This window comes from Trachurus trachurus, assembly GCF_905171665.1.
Source record: "Trachurus trachurus genome assembly, chromosome: 8".
NCBI classification, from domain to species: domain Eukaryota; kingdom Metazoa; phylum Chordata; class Actinopteri; order Carangiformes; family Carangidae; genus Trachurus; species Trachurus trachurus.
In genome coordinates this window covers 17870569-17894136 of record NC_139905.1, presented here as the reverse complement: position 1 = coordinate 17894136, position 23568 = coordinate 17870569, and the positions used below count along the sequence as shown (strand labels likewise).

General features: G+C 41.5%; 4 protein-coding genes across 5 annotated transcripts; all 4 read right to left on the bottom strand.

Moving 5' to 3' along the window:
• Positions 1-207: 207 nt before the first annotated feature.
• LOC310989493 (parvalbumin beta-like) lies at positions 208-17931 on the bottom strand. 2 transcript variants are annotated; one of them, XM_083976567.1, is made up of 6 exons: positions 17637-17931; positions 16727-16794; positions 16376-16508; positions 15842-15951; positions 15493-15553; positions 208-217 (listed from the first exon to the last, which is right to left on the bottom strand). In XM_083976567.1, the coding sequence occupies exons 2-5, from the start codon at positions 16785-16787 to the stop codon at positions 15528-15530; spliced, it is 330 nt and encodes a 109-aa protein (XP_083832693.1). In that variant the 5' UTR covers positions 16788-16794; positions 17637-17931; the 3' UTR covers positions 208-217; positions 15493-15527. The 2 variants fall into 2 exon arrangements, with proteins under 2 accessions (XP_083832693.1, XP_083832692.1); XM_083976566.1 differs by lacking the exon at positions 208-217 and having other exon boundaries at positions 15270-15553.
• On the bottom strand, positions 5918-8633 carry pvalb8 (parvalbumin 8). The gene is made up of 5 exons (XM_083977185.1): positions 8512-8633; positions 7966-8033; positions 7271-7403; positions 6646-6755; positions 5918-6147 (listed from the first exon to the last, which is right to left on the bottom strand). Exons 2-5 carry the CDS (start codon positions 8024-8026, stop codon positions 6122-6124), a joined length of 330 nt encoding a protein of 109 aa, XP_083833311.1. The 5' UTR covers positions 8027-8033; positions 8512-8633; the 3' UTR covers positions 5918-6121.
• On the bottom strand, positions 11700-13668 carry LOC310989494 (parvalbumin beta). The gene is made up of 5 exons (XM_083976568.1): positions 13379-13668; positions 12779-12845; positions 12543-12669; positions 12083-12192; positions 11700-11989 (listed from the first exon to the last, which is right to left on the bottom strand). The coding sequence occupies exons 2-5, from the start codon at positions 12837-12839 to the stop codon at positions 11964-11966; spliced, it is 324 nt and encodes a 107-aa protein (XP_083832694.1). The 5' UTR covers positions 12840-12845; positions 13379-13668; the 3' UTR covers positions 11700-11963.
• Positions 17932-19869: 1938 nt separating the features above from the next.
• Positions 19870-21787, bottom strand: pvalb5 (parvalbumin 5; the record flags this gene model as incomplete). Its single annotated transcript, XM_083976569.1, has 4 exons — positions 19870-19892; positions 20130-20239; positions 20574-20706; positions 21727-21787. 4 exons carry the CDS (start codon positions 21785-21787, stop codon positions 19870-19872), a joined length of 327 nt encoding a protein of 108 aa, XP_083832695.1.
• Positions 21788-23568: the final 1781 nt, after the last annotated feature.

Below are 23568 nucleotides of genomic sequence, written 5' to 3'. Positions count from 1 at the left end.
GATCAGACTGCCTCCGTTCTGCAGCAGTCAACCCTCTACACCGTTCAAAATCAATTAGCTCAGTCTAGCCCATGTTATTCAACCACAAGTGATCTTTTGACTCAATCAAACCTGGCAACACGATCCTTTACCAGGAAGCAATTGAGGAGGCCGTGACTTCGCCTGACTTCGCCTGACACCAGCTTCTCCTTTGGCATGTTCGCACAGCGCTCGCAGTCAGCGTCTTCTCTGTCACCTCTCGGTCAGAGAAATCAGCTTAGTACTGTTTGACGTCCCAACAGCTTGTTAACCCTAAATAATTCACTGTTAGCTGAAGAAGTCTGGCAAAAGACAGGGAAGGAGGAGTAGAGTAGTGATGACAGCAAGGGAGTTGTTGGGGCCTACCTGTCAGATCTTATGGCCAGACTAAGACCTCAGCTTGAAATTGAGGCTACGAGGGGGTCTGAGACCTGACAGTTCAAAGTAGCTATGTCTTCAAATCACATAGGAATCAGTCGGGTCCTAGGTAGAATGGGAAAACAACGGGGGGTAACAAAGGCCTTGAGGGTCTTAGTGGGTCACTGATATAGATACAGATTGTACAAACTGATTATGTGGTAGTCACAGTGTGTTCAGTTCATAGAAAGCAAGGCAAGTTTATTTAGCCCATTTTTTACAAACAGTTCGTCTCAAAGGGCTTTTCACAGCATCATAACAACGTCTTCTGCCCTTAGACCGTCACATCAATGAGGAAAAACTCCCAAGAAAACCCTGAACAGGGAAAAAGTGGGAGAAGCCTCAGAGTGAGTAACAGAGGAGAGATCCCTCACTCAGGACGGGCAGAAGTGCAATAGATGTTGTGTGCAGACAAGAAAACAGTTTACAACATATGGAAATATGGACAAACATGGAAAAGGAATCGGTCAGTTAACAAGAGCTGATGAAGGCAGCTTCTGGTGGGCAGACTGGGCCATGCACAGGAACGGCATGAGCAGGAAGTCATTATATGGAGTATCTAGTAGTGTGTGTGCTGGGATTCAATGATTTTGATAAACCAAAGTGCGTTGGTTTGAAATGGATTTGTACAAATATACATAATAGAGAACTTAACAGGATAATTACTGCAAAAGAAAAAGCATGGCCCTAATAGCAGTGGTGTAATGTTTGGTGATAAAAAAACAAAACATGTCCAGACTTATTGCCACAAATTGCATTACACTTGTCTGAGTGTAATCCAAGTTCATGTACGTGTTTTCTTTTTGAGTTGTCTCTACGTATCTACTTTGATATTTATGGATGTTGTAAAGTGTTTACCGACCAAACGCCACCTAGACATAAACATTCTTTAGTTGTCTTGTCTGGCCAGACAGTTCACCTCCATTATTCAGCTAGTCAAATTAAGTTTGTCCTGCATGACACTCACCATCTTATCTGATTGTGCCTTCTCATTTGGAAAAGTCTGTAAAGTACTACCTTTCCATGACAGCCATTACTTAGTCTGAAGATGAGTCAGCACATGTAACAGCTGCTCAGGGTTAAGCAGGGTGTGGCTTTGGTTCGAATTGCAAATGTGCATTCTTCTAGTTAATGTAAACAGTTCAATGTATATATAAAAGCACAAACGGCCAACATGCAAACAACAGGATCAAGCCAGGGTGGAAATAGATTTCGAGAAATCGCCTTCCACGAATGCCCCGGTTGTATCAGGAATAATGGCCATCGATAGGCGCATGGCCTATCATTCATTAATGAGGGGAAGCTACACGTAGACATCATAAGTAGAGGCTCAAGACTAATGCTTGTTGGGGAACAGTGGCAGTGCTGTCATCCCCTGCATTATAGATAGAGTTCCTGCACAGAGCTCACAAAGCCCATTCAGTCATCCTAACACGCCAGTTAAATCTTTTACGACCTTCCTCCCTGTTCAGACTATCAGGTAGCAACATCTCTGATACCTCCAGGATCCAAAAGACTGGGAATGAGTGAAAATATGATTAGTGCAGTTTGTCACAGAAAAATCCTGGATGAACAACCCGAGTCCAAACCATTCAGCCTCCGATTCCCTCGTTTGCCTGATTACAAGTTGGTTATCAGCTGAAGATGGGGTGCACATTAAAGTTTCACACAGACTTAATCAGTAAGGTGAGCCTGACACTCCTTTCTTGATATGAGTTTTTGGTGACAATGAAGCGAGGGCATCAATTATTGAAGTGCCAAGCAGACAAGCAGGCTAGGTCTATGTGTCCATCCCGAAGGACTTATCCAGACAGTGCACGGTATGTTATCAGTAGTCACACAACATATTTTGATGGTTAAGTTAAGTTTGCTTACTTTATCTACTCTAGTCAATCATTTGCCACTTACTGTAACACAGCACCCTCACATTTCAAGGTTTCTACCACTACCTCTCCACCATTTTTGTTTCATATTTTGCAACTTTTGCCCTTTGTTTTTTTAATTCTCATGGTACAAAAAAAATCACCATTGCTGATAATGTCTACTAAATCTTTTGGACAATAGGGTAATAAAAATTATTGCTAGCATGACCCCCTTCTCTCAGATATTATATTTTGTATGTATGTCATTTACCACACATCGACACACTTTGATTTGAAATGACACGACTGAACACTTTGGTTGTTAGACCTTTTTTGTCTTTCAACAGATTAAACCTCAACAGAAACTGAACCTAAACTCTCATGTTATATCTAACTTGCTGTAAAATGCTTGAAATGTGGGATAGCTGTTGCTTTAAGGTTATTATTGTGAAGATAATGAAACCCTCCTCCAAGTTCACCTTGCTGTATCCAAAAACTTTTGTTAACGTTTTTTCTCGCAATGTAAGACCAACAGGGTTGTTGGACATCACTGGCCTGTCACAGTTGTGGTCTCCCAGAGAGAAGCACAACTGCAGTCTGCCTCTTCCCCTCTCCCTCCCTCTCTGCCCTTGAGTCCAGGTAATCTGCATGTCACATTATCTTGTACTGCTGTCCCACAGCAGCAGATCCAGCAGTTAGCGTCGACCTGTTGGCTCACATTTCCTTCCTGTTTACCACTCGCCGCTCCTGACCTGCAGGGGTCACAGCTCCATTGTGTGTCCCCTGGCTTGTGTTACCTACTGGCTTCCCCAACCTTGTCCTGCTTTCAGCAATGTACGTAGCCCACTGGCCCACCCCCATTCACACTCCTCCACAGCTCGTCTGCAGAGATGAGGATCCGAAACTGATAACAACAGATATGGGAACATGATGATCTAATTAGTGCCATGTCTCTGAGCATGTCCACTATTTGTATCTCGATAAGTAGAGCACATGTGAGACATGAATATCGGGGCTGTAATTAAAGGCAGGTTTTACTTTTAGGGAATGACCGGGTGAGTCAAGCAAGAACACCAACCTGTAGTTCACATCAGGGTAACAATGTTTAGACTACTAATACAGTTTCATGATATCAGCATTACTTCACACAGGCTTGGTTGTCTCTTATTGTTAAACTTTTTAAACTTTTTTTTTCTCTCAATTAAATAGACTATTAATATAATATAAAATAAACCTCTTTTTTTTTTAAAAGTTAGCTGTACAGCGAATTAGCTAATATAATATAATATAATATAATATAATATAATATAATATAATATAATATAATATAATATAACGTAATATAATATAATATAATATAATATAATATAATATAATATAATATAATATAGGCTATAAACCTCTTTTTTTAAGTTAGCTGCTAAAAAGTTAGCGAATTAGCTAATATAGTAATATAATATAATATAATATAATATAATATAATATAATATAATATAATATATAAACGCCTTTAAAAAAAAAAGTTAGCTGCTACAGCGAATTAGCAACACACTCTTATAAAACCTGTCAAACTCACGACGAACGGTTTTCAATTCACCGCGTTCTTGCTGTCTAACACCCGGTGACTACATTACCCACAGTGCAACTCGGCCCCGAACAGGTGTGTTATGCTAGTAGCAGAGAATGTGGCGGGGCTTCGGGCAGGAGGTGAGGAGGGGAGGCCGCAGAGGACTGCTGGTAAGTTCTGTTCTTTCTAACCCCACACACCCAGACTGCTGTTCATCTTCAGACGAGTCTTCACAACAAAAAATACTTGAAGTGACATCACCTGAGGCGGTTTTTCAGACGTGGATCCAATATGATGTAGCACTCCTTAGAATTTGGCCAATAAACAGACTGAAGTGTGCTAGTATGGCGTAGCTCGTTTTCTTCTTCTTCTTCATAATACTCACATAGCTACATAGCAACACAACCTGCTGACAACTTAAGTGGATACAGTTAAATGAAATGTGAAAAGTGAAATTGCTCATCAGTGCACAGCACACATAACATGCTAAGACATAAACAGGCCTCTCATTGGCTGCAGTAGAAATAACACAATAAAAAACCTTTATTATCATCACACACCATCTGAATCCAGCAGCAATAATACACATCCTGCATATGTGAGCACAGCCACATGCTAATACCAGGGTTTGCCCCGTGGTTCTGAGTAGCAGGTGTGTTGCTGTAATAGTTAGGTTCGCCCTATAATAAACAGATAATTGAAATGACACTGAGGTGGATGCTGTGAAAAAAAATTGGTACTCTTGACTTTGGCGCCTCTAGTGGGTGGGTGGATAGTGAGGTGGTTGTTAATGTTAATCCCATGAGTCCTGTAAGTGCAGAGAATTAAACTGCCGTGTGCTATTTGACGGAGGAGTGTGTGAGAATATGGGCGAGTGTAATAAAATGATTCTTCTTGAATATTTCCTGAGTAAGCTCTCCTGAGCTCTCAAGGAGACCTGGCAAAGGATCGCATGTACGGCTAGTATCCTCAGCTATAGCATTCTGCAGAGTGTGCATTTCCTCCTGTACAACACACACACACACACACACACACACACACACACACACACACACACACACACACACACACACACACACACACACACACACACACACACACACACACACCAGCACACGCCCAGACAGATGCATTTATTAAGAAGCTGCATGTATTTAAATGTACATATTTTGGATTTAGTGTGTTTGCATGGCTGGCCGTCTGGCCATGTCTGGTTGCATATTTGATTTTTGCAAATGCATTGGGATTTGTGCGTGTATGTATGTGTGTGTATTGTTGCCCTAGTCTGAGCAGCACCAAGGTTCAGCCAGGTTTATTTACAAAGCTGAGGTCAGGTGTCACTCGATCCAGTCACGATGACACTCAGGTGGTCATCAAGGTCACATCCCTCGGCTTTCTCCCTGTGTTAGCTCTACTGTATATGGCTCTTTAATCTCTCTCTCTCTCTCTCTCTCTCTCTCTCTCTTGCTCACACACACTCACACACACACACACACCCCTCAATTGTATGCAATGTACACTCAGAAACCCTGTGTTATCAGACCATGTCTCAATTCGCATTAAACCTGACACCGTCTCTCTCTCGTTCAACCTCACTTACTGCTGTGATAGGTTATAGGGTCATTCAAGATTTAAGAACACCTTAGAACTGTAAAGGAAATGGCAAGTCTCTCTCTCTGTGTGTGTGTGTGTGTGTGTGTGTGTGTGTGTGTGTGTGTGTGTGTGTGTGTGTGTGTGTGTGTGTGTGTGTGTGTGTGTGCGCGCGTGCATGTGTCTATTTTTGTTTTGTTTTGTGCGTGTCTCAATCATTGAGTTGTTTTTTCTTTTATCTTTATTTCATCCTTATAAATCATTTAGTGCTTCCTTATGTAAAAGCTGTGATGATGACACTGCCATAATGCTGCTCTGGTTGTGCTCCACAGTTTCTAAACTATATGCGAGCACAAGACGCACAGAAATGTATACACAAAAATAATGCCAAGAGTCAAAAGACATGGATTTTATTATTTTATTTTTCTCAGTAACTTGGTAAATTGTACATTGATTTTGGGCAATGCAGGTTTATGATCTGTCTGAAACATATGAAAAAGAAAAAAAGAATGCTGTGGATGTCTGTGAACCGGGGTGAGTCTTGCAAAATAAAAATGATTTTATTTTATCTAACCAAATGGAAAACAATTGACTAAAACTAAGAGAGCCCTTGACGCAGTGGAACAGGCGTGGGAGCAGGGTCTGATGACAGATGGAGTCCAGCTGTCTAGGACAAGACCATGGCCTGGAACTCTGTGGAGAAAAGAAAGCATTACTAGGGTGTTGTAGCTTATTTTTATTCATTTATCTTTACCTCACCTGCTTAAATTAAACACTAATATATGCGTTTTATATGAAATAAGTAATTTATGATAAGAAGAGTTGTTGTGCGTCCAAATTAGGAGTGTCATTAATCGGATCTAAAAATTTGCTCTTTAGTAACATTGGCAATTTTAAGTACTTGTTGCATCTCCTTTATATTGTTGCTTAGTCAAATCAAGTTTTAATTAATGTAGGACAGAAAACATGTGTAGGGACTTGGAGGGAGAAACCATTTCTGTTTTTCGGCTTTACTCCTGTAAATACACCAGCCGCTATTTCTTAATAGCCATGAACTACCAGACTATTCAGGAAACACAACAAATTTAGCTGATGTTACTTGAAAATGTAAAAAGTATGGATGCCGTTTTCTTAGTGCAGTATTTTTTTTCCCCACATGCACAAGTATGTTGAATAAGTGAGGACACTCACCGTCTGCTCCAATCCGGCCATCACTGTCGTCATCAGCAGCACACAGGAAGGCCTTGGTCTCCGTGTCTGTCAGAACGCGAGCTCCAGGAGAAAACCTCTGGAGGAAAAACCTGGCAGGTGCAGAGGGACAAGACAAAGAAAAATAAGAGGTAATCCTTAGTATCAACTGAGAGACACTGAAGACTTATTTGCCCTAATGCAAAGAAAGGTTTCTTGATATGAATCCCCTAAATGTATGCAGACAGAGTGTGATGCTTAATAGTAAAACTGATGATTGCTGTCGTGCATATATGCACCCAAATCCCAAAACCAGTAGTGATAAGCTTGTCTCTTCCACAAGCTACAATAGCTAATGCTTACAGTGTCTCATAAGTGTTTGTGAGACGTGTATCTTTCATTTTCATCTTCTGTGGCTGAGCTTTGACCATGCATTATTTTCATAAGGTAGACAAGCTCAGAAAGTGTTTACAGCTGTATGGAAATTGTCATCAACTTTAGGGAAGGGACATTTCAGTTACATCTCCTCACCCATTGGAGAGAGTGGCAAAAACAGTCCCTGACCCATCAGATCGTGAACCACAACCAAAAAAAAACTCTGCAGTTTGAGAACTGGCCGTTCACTCACTTGAGCTCTTCCTCCTCAATAAAGCCGCTGGCATCGTTGTCCAGGATGGAGAAGGCCTTCTTCACATCCTGGGGGCTCTTCTTGGAGAGGCCACACAGCTGGAAAAACTTCTTGGGGCAGAAGGAGTCTGGTGCTGGAGGAGAGAGAGCAGTTAGAGTCAGGAACAGCACCAAGGATAGATAATGACAATAGTCTGCACTCAGTTAAATTTTCAGACTTGCATATTATAGTTTCCCCGCTGAACTAGTATTAAAGCAAAGTCGTCATATGGGCAAATCCCTAAACGGCTTATTCAGTTTAAATTCAGGAGACAAGATGACATAAGACTGAGAAGGTGTCATTAAGTAAGATGTGAGTCACTTCTTCTTGCCCATAGACACAGCTTTAGTCTGACTTTTTAATATTTTAAAGGTTTCTGAGCTTTTGCTGTTTAACTTCCAGTTGTAGCAAAGGATCAAATCTGATCTTTCTTTGGCTAGTGGCTAGAGTCAAATTGCTCAGTCAAGTCCCCAAGGTTGTTTAGTCTACATGCATGTATCTCTTCATCCCTGCAGTTTGCAGCCTTTCAGCAGACTAACATATAGAGACAATCCTGTTCTCCTGTGACTGCACAGGCTCCAGTAGAAATACTGTATGGAATTAGAAAGAAAAAAACTAATGAAGAGAGCAATAATGATATTGGTGGAAGACGATACCTTGGCAGTCCTTGATAGCACTGTCGATGGCATCAGCGGAAAGGATAGATGAGAGCGACATTTTATTCCTGTAGTGAGGAACAACCGTAGTGAATTATTAACACATTTAGTCAGGTACTGTGGCAAACCTTCAAACTTGACACTGATCAGGAGCAAAAACGTGTCCAGGTGACATTCCTGACAGCAATAAGTCAGTTCAGCAGCAGGCCAGCAGAGCGGAGAAGCGCACAGATATGATAAAAGTCCTTCAATCTAGATCAAGTCTTAGATAAGTCAAATAAGTAAATATACAAAGCAAAAGAAAAAAGTCCCTCGGTCTCAGATTAAACAGGGTAGAAACATCGTTTGCGCTCTTACTTTGTCTCCGATTATCTCACCTGTCACCTAACTTTGCAGCCTCTACAGCTGATCACAAATGCGCCGAATAAACAGAAATAAGAGAACCCGCTTCTAGACAGTCTTTTGAAACTAATATAAAAAAGAAAAAGAAAGTAGCCATGCAGCTTCCATCAAAAGCGACCTTCTTAGATCCACGCAGCAACTTACCGTGTGAGGGGGGTTGGTGCCCGGTCGGTGATTCAGCGGAGAGGTAAGGCTATGTGGTGACTGCTGTCCGTCAAGGCGGATTTATATAGGTCTGATTGCAGTGACAATGGGGATTGCTTAAGTTACCTGTCTATGGATCAAATTCTAACTGCCCGCCCCTGATCCAATTTCTCAGCTAACTAATTAACCTTTACTATTTTTAACGCCCCGGGCAGAGAGACCGGACCGTGGACATCTGTAACGCCCTTGTAAATAGCAAATTACGTTAAAAAGCAGATTCCGCTCCCTCCCTTCATCCCATCACCCCTCCTCCTCCTCCTCCTCCTCCTCTCACCTCTAGAATCATAGAACATGCAGGGAGGCTGTAACTGCAATCTCTCTCTCTCCTTTTCTCCATCTACCCCCACACCCCACACCCCACCCACCCTTTCATGCAGATATTCTTTTTTCAGGCAGCAGCCCCCCCAAAACACACCTGAGCCACATCCCACTGGAAATAATGTTTATGCCCTTATAAATACGATTGAGGTGAGTTATGGGAAATATAATGTCAGCTGACATTGATAACTTTCCCATGTCTTGCACAAAGACCATGTGACTCTCATGTCAGCAGCATTATTGTGCGATTATTGAGTCACCTCGAGGTGAGTGGGGGGTGCTGGGTGGAGGTTGATCTCCCCCAACACAAATCCCGTGTAACCCCAAACACACATCATCATCATAGCTGCACATGAGTAAATGTCAGGGACGCCGGTGCTTTATAACCTTCTCACTGTCTCACGCTGACAGCGGGGACAGCCTCGCTAAATTGCTTTGTCAACTGTGCTGATTAAGGGACTAGAGGTCACCCCGTGTCTCGCCGTGATGGTGATGATGATGCATAATGTACAGTGTCCCAGGTCTTCTCGTGGACTGTCTAAATAAACGTATAGGAGGCAGAGGTCACGCGGGGTTGTGCGCTGGATTCATTTCTGCTGGTGTTTCATCGTTCGTCCTGTTTGGTCGCTCTGCTTTTCAGAGCTGCACACTACTGTCCATTTGTCCGGATGCAAAATGACCAGTTTAGATTCCCTGTACCCAGGACTTCTGTGGCCCCCAACCGCTCTGACAAATTCAGGGGTCATTAAGCCCATTCCTAGGAGAGTGCTCACTGCAGTATGTTTCGCAGAAGGTTATTTCCCCCATCATACTAAGGTTAGTTGAAGGTGTGCATATGCAGCAGCAGTGTAAATGGGGAGGGTTGTATTGCCAGAGATGTTTTTTTGTCTGATTAATTTGTGTAATATAGGCATTAAACAAAATTAATAGACATGCTGTATGTCTCACAGAGAGTTGATTAGATTGCATTACACAATGAAACTTGTGGCTTTCTGGAAGGGCTCCAGAATTTCACCTGCAACCCGACACATGGGGATATCTTTGCATATAATCAAATTCAGGGGAAAAGCAGCTTCCTCACGCTACAAGTCAGTCACTCAATGCGCGTGCATGCGTGCGTGAGAGACCTGCGACTCTTATTGGCACCAGTAAACTCTCGCACGCTTCAGCTGGCGCAGGTGAACCGCGCGTAAAGCCACTATGGCGTCTGTGCGTAAAGGTCATCTAAAACATTGTTCAAAGGCCTGAAGATGAAGACCTAATGTCGTTTGAAATCAGTTGAAACGCGGTGGTGCAATGAATAAAGGAGACTGCATTTTCTGTTTGTAAATGAGACATGATCAAGTTACTGGCTGAAGAACTTGTGTTAAGTAAGAATTGTGAACATGCGTCTGCGTATGAGCTTTACGCACAGTGTACCTGCAGTAGCGTTTTGTTTAATTCTTTGGCAGCTTCCTGGCGTCTTTCATTATTGAGTAAAAGCTTGTATCTCCGATGGTTTGTCATTGTCAACGTTTCCTAAACCTAACCCCAGTGCCAACTTGTTAATGGGGCCCCTCAACAAGTGATGTCTGACAGACTGTGAGGTTGTCCCCTGAGCAGGTAAAGAGAAACTCTATCATCTGCTCCAGGCTGTGTGTGAAAAAGAGACCGTGGACACCGGAATGAGAGCAAGTGGTTCGACTTCACCCACAGCCGGTGCATGATGTCATCCGCCATGTTGATACCTCGCGGACTATACTGTTACTGGGCAATCATTTATTCATTTACATTTGCTAATTTTCTTTACGAGCCTCCCCCTTGGTCACAGACTGTCGAGAGGACGACCCTAGAGTCCTTTAAACGACTAAAGAGCTGACAGTAATACATATAATGACACTAAGAAAAATAACAATTGAATAGGTCTATATTAATTCAGATTGCCCCCTGTTGCTGCATAACAGAAATGATATTCAGTCAATATTCAAATGTTTTTCTTAATAAAATAAAATAAAATCAGGCCTACACTAAAGTCAACCATGAGATTGCAGTACATTTTGCACTCTGACCCATTAATTAAATTTAAATCAATTTCGTTTAAGGTTCGTGGGTGAAAATGCTCAAGATGTGTATTTTTCCGAAACCTTCGAAGTTTAATTTAGTTCTGGTTTTGCTGTTTGAGTTTTTCATTGCGTGAATTGTGAGATCAGTAGAGCGCATGTTCCAGTATCTCCTGTGGATGGACGTAACTCCATCTAGTGGCTGCATGGTGGAGTTGGATCACTGTTTAAACTGTGTGTGTGTGCCTTTCAATTTCTTCATACTAATCTTCAACAATTCAAGTGATTTCCAACCATTTCATACAGCCTCCTTTTCCCTTTTTACATGTTTTAGTTTTACCCTTCAGATACTGTTTCATCTTTTCAAGATTGCTACAGCAATTTCTTAACTTAATACAGCATTGTTTCAACAATTTATTCAGCTCATTTTGCTTCCAGCTTTCAGCATTCACCCGTATTTCCTTCAGGAAATGCATGCTCTGTGCTGATTAATGTATTTTAAAATTATGTCATCTCGATTGACAGTTACACACACACACACACACACACACACACGCTCTCTCTATCTGTGTGTGTGTGTGTGTGTGTGTGTGTGTGTGTGTGTGTGTGTGTGTGTGTGTGTGTGTGTAATTGGACTGTTTGTTTTTCTTGACCACTATTTTCCTTATTATGTATTTCCATTTCAGGTCAAAAGAGTAAACTGCAATTGAATTTGAAGGGGAAACAAAGGGAGTTGAGAAAGAGACTCGTGAGGAGTAAAAACCCAATAAAAACCGTAGCAAAAGAATATTTATTCTTTTCTTTTTATATCGTTCGTTCCTGGAAAGTGCATAGATTTTACAGTAAGCAAAATTCATATTTAAGACATGAACACAACCGAGCGACATTCACAATCATCATTTTGGACAGTGTGTTGCATAGGAGGAAACGTCTCTTAAGCAAATGTATAAAAATTATTTATATTCAGATGAAAAGGGGGAGGTCGACGTGGGCTTTGTTGTTCCATCAGAGCAGGTGTTGTTGGTCAGTTGCTGTTTAATGCTTAACCATGGCAGCGAACTCTGCGGGGGGGAGAAGCAAAGAAAACACTCAGTTGGTATCCGATCAGAGGTTCAACCAGAATGATCCAATGCTGCAGCATGAACATAGCCTACCATCAACTCCAATCTTGCCGTCACCATCGCTGTCACCGGCCTTGAGGAAAGCCTTGGTCTCGGCGTCGGACAGTGCGCGTGCACCTGCGCTGAAGTTCTGCAGGAACAGCCTGCAACACACATAGGCGATGGTTAGTTCATGGACCTCAGCTTTAGGCTTCAGACTACTTCCTCACTACATATCTGGATGGATCCATTGAAATATTACAGAACTACAGTTAAGACGGGTGTTCTCCCAATAATAAACGGAAAGGTCTGCATCCAGTTGGACAAAGAGGGAAAAACAGGGCCCTTGTCCAAAGATAGTTTGACCCTGTGCACACCTCTACATTCCAGTCCACACAGCAGAAAAAACTGAGTGAAGAATGTCATTCACTGGGAGAAGCAATAATAGCCTGTCTTCTGTAAGCACTGGTCTGGTGTGCAGATGTAGACTAGTTGGAGTTTGTGCGCATCTTACTTCAGCTCATCCTCCTCAATGAAGCCGCTCTTGTCCTGGTCGATGATTGCGAAGGCCTTCTTGATGTCGTCGGCGGACTTGGCGGCCAGACCGCAGGCTTTGAAGAATGCCTTGTGGTCGAATGCACCTGAAATCAACGCAGGTTGGCAGATAAGCACGCATACAATAAAAGAAACACACGCGCGCACTGCACACTCTGGTGGCTGTGATTTTGTAATTGCCAGCGCAGGACTTACTTTTGCACCCCTCCAGGGCTGCAGTGACGTCAGCATCCTTCAGTACACTTTTGAAGGCCATTGTAAGCTGCGGAATAGAGATCGGAACCATAATTACACTTGCTAAAGTAGGACAGGTGAAAATATGGTTTAAAAAACACACACCAAGGAGCTAAAGCACAGCCTACACATGTTTATATGGATTAGGGTTCACATTTCTTCCAAACTGAACGGAAATAAAGATTGCATATTTCAGTGGGCAAATCATTCAGTCCACTTATTTCTGAATGGCACAGTTTTCGATGTTACATTTCCAAATCCAATTCCAGAGGCTGAGATTGACTCGGGTTTCCAATTGCAACTCTACAGATGCTGGGAGGTCTGACCAGTAATCCAAGTCTTCATGCAGCTGACGCTCCCGCAACAAACCGAAAAGAAAAGGAAGAACCATCTCGTTCTTTAGATGCGGCACTTCATTGCAAAGTTTAGTCCCTTATTTAAACGTAATGTTTAAAAAAAAAAAAAAAATCATGGATATTTTCTCAAAGGAGCCCAAGCCTGATGCTGCGGCTTTGTCTGCGAGGGTCCCGGGTTTTCTTTTTTCTCTTCATTCAAACTCACCTTTGGTGTCTTTGCTTTGTAGGGTACAGATGATACAGACAAGTCTCGAGTCGACTGCAGTGATCTTCCCTCTGTTCCCGGTGACCTTTTATAGTTTCACTCCATCGAAATCTGAGGCATAAGATAACTGACACCACCGGGATCTGGGGTGGCGAAAATTTGTCCTGCAGTCAGAGAGCGGTCTATTTTAAGTTTCACAAATGAAGACGCTTAAAAGGTGCGTTTGAAGAAGTCTTCAATATCCCCCCCTAATGCTAAGAATAGGCCTGTGCACACTGCTGAGGAGGACGAATTGCAAATGCTGCTGGCAACACAGAGCCATATTCAAGAAGGTGGATACTGAGATGCATGCATTAGAGCTGGCGTAAGTGGCACTAACTGGTGGTTTTCCCTCTTTTCCTGTAGCATTGTTAATTTGGAAGGCGGTGGCTATTTTATTCAGGAATTTATTTGAAGTCTACTTGGCGTGTTTGGGGAAAACAGTCGTTAAATATGATATGCCTATTTATGTCTTGAATGTTGCTGCGAAATGTGCAAAAATAAATTATAGTTCACGCAGTGAGGAGCTTGATTTTGCTGTGTAAACTTGTGTTACATCGGCATTGTCTACCTTAGATGCCTAAATGATGTAATCATTTCTATTGTGTCAAAATAGGTTGTGTCGTAAAAGTTTCCACTGATCTACTTCAAATCAAACCAAACAGCCAAATTGTTTTGTATAGAAGCAGTAGCCTAGTGTCCAAATTTAAAATTAGTCAAATTTCTTTGAGTGGAAAGTCAGTTGTGTTCCTCACATATTGTAGTCGAATTACTTGTTTTTTGTTTTGTTTTTTTATCACATTAGTCAAAGTGGACTGAGTGATTCTTTTTTGGGGAAAAACCCCTTTTCAATTACTTGTTGCTAAAGCCCTTTTAATCTGTAACTCCATTTGCCATTCCTGTTATTTTAAGAGCTACAAAATGTTTAAAAGCTCAACGAAATGTCTTTTTTTGTTTCTTCAAATTAAGCTCAAATCCAAGTTTTTGTCACCACACTCTACAGCTCTGCTTGAAATGCTGAGAGAACAGCTTTGACCTGCAGGTGGCAGCACTGTCCTGTGAAGGGGGGGCAAGGGGGATTAAGACTGAGGAATCAGTAGACTACCATCGTTATGTCTGTGTCTGTTTTGACCACTGGTTGGTCATCTGATAGTCTTGAGGATTTACATATCGCTGTCTTGCAGTTCCCTGAGCATTCATAACTTCCACTTGAGCTGTAATATGACTTTGATAGGACTGATGAGCTGCTCTTGTTCCTTTCTTGGCCAATTTAAGGATATAGAAAGTCCTTAAAGAAAATGTAACACATTGCAAAGGCTGTGAGAAAATTCAAGTATTAATCAAAAGCCCCTCAGACCAAGCAGGCTTTACATCTTTAGCAGGAGATGTAGCTTGCTTAAAGTTCCTGCTGATGCAACGGCGGCTGTTAATAGCCCTCCTGTTGCCACAGCACATCATCTAATTGGCTACTCAGCAGTTGGTGGAGAAAAAGACCTTGGAAGAGAGCATCTAATTAAGCTGCGTGTGACAGCTATCCATTGCAGACCTCCCTGGATCCAGGAAGTATGCGAGTAAAGCCCCAGGGCCATTCCCGCTGCAGTTGCCAGCTACTGGCCTTAGTCCACCTGCACTCCCCTTCTCATTAACCAATTATCAAAACAAGGGCTGGGCAGGCCAGTTCAACCATCTCTCAACACTTCCCAAGTATTCGAAAACCCTGGCAGGTGGAAACTCTTTTAGCACCGCCCCTTCCTCAGCCCACTGTGTTGACATAGCTACAGCTAAGTGAATACAGTGAGTTTTACAATGCAAGACAAGTTGACCAATTGAAAGACGACTGATTGGAACAAGATGATGTTAAACCAAAAGATTATTTATTCCTGGTTATTCACTCTTCCTCAGAAGTGCAGATGATGTTTTACAGTTTGCACAAGTCATTTTTCAGAACATATAACACATTATCGTAACATTTACAGTAAAATGTGCTCAATGTTGAGAAATTGTCCGCAGGCAACTCATAAATAAGGTATAAAAAATATTCTTTCAGCTGATGAATACTGAATCTTGCAAGGAGCTCCATGATAGGAAGTAGATCTTGGTCAATGGAAATTTATGCCTTAACAAGGGCAGCAAACTCTGTGAAAGTAGAATAAAACCACTGTTAGCGGACAGCAAAAGGTATTCAGACTCTTATGTTATTGTGGTGGTGTGATCTAGAATTGATTGGACCCACTCTGTGACCAAGAGTTTGATCTGTGCAGAGGTAGAAACTATGTGAATGGATGTTAAAAATGTAATTGTAATACTGATTAGTTTAAAGCCCATTGTTAAAAGGCATCAGGAATAATCATGTCTGACTTCATTGTGTTCTGCTACATTCAGATAAATAAGAAAGAGTGCCTTGCTCCACTTCAGAGCTCTTACCATCAATACCGATCTTGCCATCACCGTCACTGTCGCCAGCGGCGAGGAAAGCCTTGGTCTCCTTGTCAGTGAGTGCTCTGGCACCAGCAGAGAAGTTCTGCAGGAACAGCCTGGCAGGTGGACAAACAGCAGTGGTTACAATCGTCTGCATCTCACTCTGTATTGATCAGTAAGAATACATTTCCTTCATAACCATCTCTGTGTTGAAGATTTTACAGCAAAATGTGGTGTTTCCAAAAGCCTGTGAATTAAGGATTGAAATCTATAAAGTCATTAAAACTCTAGGTTTCATTCAGCTTGATGTCTCTTTGGTTTCTATAGTCCAGTCAGTATGTGTTAATTGACCCCCATATTAGAGCCAGGTCATGTGCATGTAAATAAGGGGAGAAAGTAAATGCTACACCTCTTGTTTTCAGATTGGGTTATGCCCAGCTGAAACATGAGACAGTAATATGATATGTGGTATATTTTGGGCCACTGAGGCCACTGAGCATTGAGTGACAGCTTTGAGTGTGAAGTGCTGGAATGTCTTACTTCAGCTCCTCCTCCTCAATGAAGCCACTGTTGTCCTGGTCAATGATGAGGAAGGCCTTCTTGACATCCTCAGAGGTCTTGCCGGCCAGGCCGCATGCCTTGAAGAACTTCTTGTAGTCGAAGGAGTCAGCAGCTGGAACACAGGTTTAACACCATTAGCATCTGGCTTCATGAGCACAACATTGGACTTAAGTGTTGATGTAGCCTATATAGTAGTCTTTAAAACATGTATTTCAGCATTAACAGTGAAAATGTATTTGATGTCAATAATAATGATAAGAAGAAGGATGAGGATTTTAGTCCATTGCATTTTCAGGTTAATTTAATCTATACAAGGTTAATGAGGCTCACCTGCGCAGCCATCCAGAGCTGCCTTCATTTCGGCTTCCTTGAGTACAGCAGCGAAGGCCATTTTTTATCTGCAGGGGCAGAGAAGACACAGTTAAGCATCATTACAAATCATATATAGATGTCATAATTTTGTACTGCAAACAATCCTGATTTAAAGATATTGTTTGTCCAGAATATTCACACTCTGTGGGACCAGGACACAACAGCTCTAGAGAGGGTTTTTTAGAGAAATGAATGTGTCTCTCCAAAAGGGCATGAAACAGTCTGAGGACTCAGTGTCCAAACATTAACATCAATCAATCAAACTAGCCAACTCCTCCAATAGCATCAGAATAGGATAAAACATTCACCATAATGGAAAGCATCTTTTTGAGCCATTTTCAAAACTACTTGTTTATGCTGATCACCATTAAACATGTTAATTGCTTGAATTTGCAAAGTGGGATATGAGGCACCAGCAGTCCTGTTTTCTCTGCTCGCTAAAGAGCTGGATGTCTGATCCCAGCTCAGGTCTGACTCTGTTTATCCCAAAGCGTTATGCTGCTATGGCAGTGGCACTAAATACATGATGCTCCCACTGGGAGAAAAAAATCATGGCAACACGAAATCACTGCCACAAATAAACACTGCAGCAGGGGAAAAGGCACCGTTAGTTTTAGGCATGTTTTTTTTTCATCCGGATAAGCGACATAATGTAAAATAGAGTATTCATCATCCATCCCCAAAACGTTGATCCTTAGAAACCAAATGGCCACACTTGGCCTCCTTTTCACTCCTTTGGTCCGAGTAGTTGCTGGCTATGTTGGTTCCATTTTCTCTCTACAGTTTATAGTCCACGGAGATTTCCTTGACTGAATCCCTGTCCTCCCAGTGCAATCTGCCAGCAGTCAGTGTGCCACTTCCCACTCACCTTAGAGTTGCGTTGAGGTGAGTGAAAAACCCAGGCGGACTCGAGTGAATGCCACTAGCTCCTTTCCCCCTCTCTTATATATCCTTGAGCAACACCATTTACAGAGCTTTGAGTTTCAGTATCGGGTACCAAGATGCATGGGTTTCGAAAAAATGTGTCTAGTAGTCTCGACCTATTTTTAGGTGAACAAATGAGGATGCTACCATGTGTGTCGAGGCCTATAGCTAGACGTGTGGAAACCCGAGCAGGCCCGCTGCTCTCTGACATGTTGCACTCATTTGAGTTATAGTCAGCGTTTAAGTGGCTGATTTCGATGTTGCAACTTTCATCCGATGATTATAGCCCGAGTGAAATGAATGGAAGGGTGAGAGAGAGCAGGCCGTCGGTCATATTTCGGCCCCTGGTCAGGGTTGTGATGAAAACCTATAGAGTCAAATGCCAAATAGCTTTCACGGTCTTAATTAACAGAGGAAATGGTTTTAAGTCTCTGCTTTAAATGTGATTCATCTCTCTGACAAGCCTATTATGGCACTCTTATTTTGTGTGTAAGGACTGAACAGCAGCACTTAGTCTGATCTCTTTTGTTTTATGATCATTTTATATATCGACACATGTACTCCTGGATCGATTGTTTACTCTGCTTAATGTGTTTGGTGGTGTCAGTATTAGTCATTCCTAAAGAGCGTCCCGGGCTTTTTACGTGATATCTTTGATGGTCATCTTTCCTGCTCAGAGGTGAATGTATAGGCTTTATTGTGTAGTTTTTATTTGTTCATATAACTTTTCGTGTAACTGTCCATATTTTTTATATAATGGGTTCATTATAGATTATTGAAGGTGGTCTTTTTTTTCTATCGTCTATTCTTAAATCTGAAGGATTGGGGTTGCACCATGCACCGCCCCAAAAATGGTCTTAGCTGTTATGCGCGGCCCCTGCCTCTATATGCCCCCCTGTAACATTAACTAGCTATACCTAAAGTACATGCTACAGACAGTTGTCCTGGCCTAGGCTATATTTCCATATGGTACATCTGACCTCCATGTGCAGCGGGTCGAGGTTGAGAAGGGAAAGGGGGAATAAGAAGCGAACTCAGCGCCCCAATAGTGACAACACTTCAGGGGCCCATAGCGCTGGCTCCCTATCCTTATGAACTAATCGTGAACAAGTGACCAATATGTTGACAACTAATTTTTACCCTGACACGTTTTCATATAGTCCTGAACGCGGCTCATTTTTCGCGCATTAGTAATTAAACCTGATGAGAACGCCCTTATTCTTTAGTCTTAAACCTCCTAACCCTAATCAGTCATTGCGGAAACATATCTCTGTTCTGTAACCTATACATATCCTACATCAATAGTGTTCTCAGTAGGTATTTCTGCTTGGTTTGCAGGAATGCGGACTCCGTCCAGCAGAAGGCAGTGCTAGTCCTAATAAGGAAAACGTGGGGAATTTTTAGAAGAACTCATGTGTCCTGAGATTTAAAGAGGGGTCCCACCGATGGAAAATGTATACATTGAAATTGGATGCCTTATTAATTCATGTTTTAAATGGTTTTCAATTTTCAATGATGGTGGGACATGACTCAGTGGGGTTTTGGGATAAAAGCCATCAGTGTGTTCATTGTAATTCTCCACCTTAGTGCTGAGTGTCTCTTCTTGATGCAATAAATCTCATCCTTTACTATGTAATTCATATTTCTATTTATTAGGGAACAGTAATCACCTGATGTCAGAACCGGCTCTCCCTTAATGTTACATCAATGTCATATGATGAAAAGCCAAAATGAATTGAATCTCATCCCTCGTCACTTATTTTTCACATCAGCACGAACACATGATATAAAGACTGAGCAGGTGAAGCTGAAACTCTAAGTGGGCCCCTGAGCTTATCTTCACATTAGGAAAGAAACAAGATACTTCATGTGTTCTCCATTACACCATTATAGAAATAATGACCCGCAGACAGTGATATCACATCTACCAAATACATTTATTTATCCATTCCAGGTACCTGATTTATTTAATACACACACAACTAATAGTCAGCTGTAGTCGTCCATTCCACCAAACATTTTAATGTATCACATCAACAAGGAGAGCAGCAGGCAGGTACAGAATATCTGAGGTGTCTGGTCTTTGCATCAGATGATCCGGAAAGTCAGGATTGCCATGAGGAATCCGTTATTTAAAAACAGGGAAAGACAGCTGCAGTCATGTGTGTTTATTCTCTTTATTTCAGGAGATCACAGAACTCTGTGGGGGAAACAAAAAGGAAATTTCAGTTTTTTGACAGCAAGAAGTCAGTTTCTTTAAGCATTCAGATAGCTGGACAAACAACACATTATTTATTTGCTTGATTGAGATCCTTCATTACTTTCCTTGCATGTTCTTTTTTTGATAGACTGTGATTTCAGCACTAGGTAGTGGACAGCTCCTCTGTGCAGAAGGCAACTTTTTTTTCTTTTTCCCAGATGTTTTACAAGCACCCACCTTCGATTCCAATCTTGCCATCGCCGTCCTTATCTCCTGCAGCCATCAGACTCTTGGTCTCAGACACAGTCAGCTCCCTTGCCCCTTGGCAGAAATTCTGAAGGAACAGTCTAATGGGGAGGCAAAAAATACCAGCGATAAGTTTGGACTTAAATCAAATCAATAGACTTTATCTTTTCTGATGGCATTTCTCCACCTCGGGGGCCTTTCTGAGGTGTTGTAATCCCTGTTTCTGTCACTCACCAGCCCTCCCCTCATGTACTTCTCAATTCATTCATAGCAGAAATGCTGTTCCATTAATGCACTAAACCCCTGCCCAAGGGCCAGTGCAAGGGATTTACAATATAGCTGTATGTACATACATGCACAAACACCCACACACCCATATATACCACTTTGTGTCATTGCTTAAGCCTTTTAACCACACACAAACCACACTCTTACTTGAGCTCCTCCTCCTCAATGTATCCACTCTTGTCTTGGTCCAGGACTGTAAACACTTTTTTTCCATGTGCCTCAGATGAGCCGGTCAGTCCTACTTGTGCAAAGAAAGTCTTGAAGTTGAATGTGCCTGGAGCTACACATGCAAAGAGAAAGAGAAAGAAAGAGACAGAGACACAGACAGATGTGGGAGCGAGGGGTCAATCACAGAACGAAAAGAAAGCAAGAATGGTGCAGGGGCTGAATGGAGATGTCGCATTTACTCTTTCGCTCAGATGACTTTCATTCTACAACTGATGACATTTACCAATAAACACCCTGTAGCACATCACTGTCTTATAGCACGATAGGCAATCTTAATATGCCATTGAAACAGTAAAACACACTGAATATCACCAATGGCCCTAAGCCACACTTAAATGTTGCAAGCCTTTAGGTTATTAAGATGCTCTGGTCTGGGATGAGTTACTTTCAACTAACTGAAATGATTTATAGAAAAAGATGTGCAGCCATTAATTCAATTATAATTATACTCAAACCTGATCATTTTAAAATAACAGAGGGGATTTTTTAAAAATCCTTTCCCCAAAGGTGATTTGTTTGCTATTCCCACTTTTATTTGAATAGATATTGTAGTTTTGCATCATTTAAAAAATAAATCATTGAAATATTACCTCCTTTTACTGATACGTACATGTTTTTTTGTTGTTGCCTAAAACATTGCCTAGAGAAGAGGTTTCAGGAATAAAGGGCATGTAAGCACTGACATTTGATTTGCATTGGAGCAGTTGAGCTGTGCCTGCCTTGTCACGCAGACATAATGGCCTGAGATAAATAATTAAGTGCTTTGGGATGAGAGGACTGTAGCGTGTGTGATTTGGTCTTCTCTGTGAGAATTCTCAACATATAAACACTCTGGTATCTGGGTGGTAACTGCCCTCCCACCACATGGCTGCCAGGTTACCTGCAGACTCCCCTGTCCCCACTGTGAACAACACATCATACAGCTGTCCCCGGTGGGAGTGGGAGTTGTTTAAACACTGCCTTTGTCTCTCTTTCCCTGTGTAGTGTGTAAGTGACTTTCAATTCACTTACGGTTACAAGAACATGTTATTCTGCAAAGTGCGTGTCTCACTGCTTGTGCTGTCTGACTCACCTTGACAAGCCTGGACCGCAGCCTTGATGTCCTTGTCGCTCAGCATCCCTGCAAATGCCATGGTCCTCTTTGGCTGCCTGAGGGATGCAGACACACACGCATGGAGGAAATGCAGAGTGACAATGAATGAGACTGGCGCAGGTGTTTTTTGCTCTCAGATAACAGTCTAAAAACAGTCAGAACTTGTGGATAGTTTCAATAGATAAACATTATTATTCCTCAGTGGGTAGTCTTCAGGAACACTAGCACTGTCCAAACCCATAGAGCTGAGGTGTATGTTTTATCAGTAGGTCTGTAACAAAGCACGACCATACCAACAAAGCAAATAACTATTGAAACCACAGTATTCTTTTCTCATTGGGGGAGATATTTCATCATATGACATGTTTTCATATAAAAATCATATTAGAATCGGCTGATTATACAATCTTTGTCTCACAAAATGGAAACATTTCCTTTCCCACAAAGAAAGTTGTTGAAACTTGAGGGAGCAAGCACAAAGAAGGTTGAACATCCTTTCCCCCCCTCCTACATTTCAGCATTTATCTCCACATCCTTTAAAGAAAAAAGAATCAAGGTGCTCCAAGGCACAGACAGGCAAAGAACTGCCAGCAATCATCACTCAAACACTGTCGTGCACATGAATTTGCAAAAAGCTTGGTACTCACCGTGCTTCGGGTTAGGTTTGCACTCTCTGAGCCTGTGATGTGCAGATCTCTGCCTCTTTTGCTTTGTGCGTCTAAGCCACCAACACTCTCTTGCAGCTTCGTGATACGGAGTGCAAGAAGCAACCTGACGTATCTGTCCTCAAACCAGGGGAGATTTCCCCCACGCCACAGAATGCCTCCTCCTCCTTCATCAGTTAATCAGAGCAGATAATCTTCTCACTCATTGTTTTGCAAACTTGCAGGCAAAAAAACAGATCACTGCAAATAAATAATTGCAATTAAAACTCAAAAATTGTAATGCATTGTAACATTTATCCTTCTACTTTTGCTTTCACTGCCACCAGTACTACAGTTTCTGTTCTGTTTCATATTGATATTAACAAGGAAAAAGGAAAATATATAGCATATAATATAAAAATGCTAATTAGACCTATTATTATTGTGGTTTAATCATTGTTAGATAGGTGCAGTAAAGAGGTCTTCTGTCTTAACTAATGCACAAAGCGCTGCAGAAATTAAATCTGTTGATATATTTTTAATAAAGTTTAGTCACACCTCATAAAGAATCAGTTATCATGTGCTATTTAAGATATTTGAACGTCAAGAAAAACATGCAGGTAGGAAGAACATGGTATATAGTAGCCTATATGTGTCTTTGCCGAAAATTGTCTTTTGAAATGTACCATTGTATTTTATTGTTATTTATTTTATGTAAAGCACCTTGGACCAATAACCTTTACTGTTCATGAACATATTTGCTATTTCTTGTAGGCTGTTGTGATTTTTCAAAAAAAAAAAAAAAAAAATTAAAGAAAGAAAGAAAAATAAGTAGTTTTAATGCAGTTTTATGTTTTTTTATTGGAATACATCTTCGGTATGTTTGACTTTTGTTAATGATAATACGAAATCATTGCAAGGAAATTGACTTTTAAAAAATAAATAAATAAACAAACAAATAAATAAATAAATAAATGACGACGATGAAGCCAGGATCAGTTTACCAGGGAAATTACCCTACTGCTGCAATGTGTTTAATGATTGGCCGTGAATCCACAAATAAAAGGTTGTATGTACAAAGGTATTCTATCCTAATCAGGACTGCGTGCCTCACATGGTTGGCAAGTGACTGGATGTGTACAGCTTTCTTCAGCTTTGATACAAAGCGTTGGATTTA

Excerpts from the sequence above, each read along its gene's own strand:
- LOC310989493 (XM_083976567.1), bottom strand. The coding sequence starts at position 16,787 with ATGGCCTTCGCTGCTGTACTCAAGGAAGCCGAAATGAAGGCAGCTCTG. Across the intron at positions 15,952-16,375 it reads ATTGAGGAGGAGGAGCTGAA|GCTGTTCCTGCAGAACTTCT; the intron begins GTAAGACATTCC and ends TCCACCTGCCAG. Across the intron at positions 15,554-15,841 it reads TGGCAAGATCGGTATTGATG|AGTTTGCTGCCCTTGTTAAG; the intron begins GTAAGAGCTCTG and ends CTACTTTCACAG.
- pvalb8 (XM_083977185.1), bottom strand. The coding sequence starts at position 8,026 with ATGTCGCTCTCATCTATCCTTTCCGCTGATGCCATCGACAGTGCTATC. Across the intron at positions 6,756-7,270 it reads ATTGAGGAGGAAGAGCTCAA|GTTTTTCCTCCAGAGGTTTT; the intron begins GTGAGTGAACGG and ends TGCACCTGCCAG. Across the intron at positions 6,148-6,645 it reads TGGCCGGATTGGAGCAGACG|AGTTCCAGGCCATGGTCTTG; the intron begins GTGAGTGTCCTC and ends TTTTCTCCACAG.
- LOC310989494 (XM_083976568.1), bottom strand. The coding sequence starts at position 12,839 with ATGGCCTTCAAAAGTGTACTGAAGGATGCTGACGTCACTGCAGCCCTG. Across the intron at positions 12,670-12,778 it reads AGCCCTGGAGGGGTGCAAAA|GTGCATTCGACCACAAGGCA; the intron begins GTAAGTCCTGCG and ends CGTTGATTTCAG. Across the intron at positions 12,193-12,542 it reads ATTGAGGAGGATGAGCTGAA|GCTGTTCCTGCAGAACTTCA; the intron begins GTAAGATGCGCA and ends TGTGTGTTGCAG.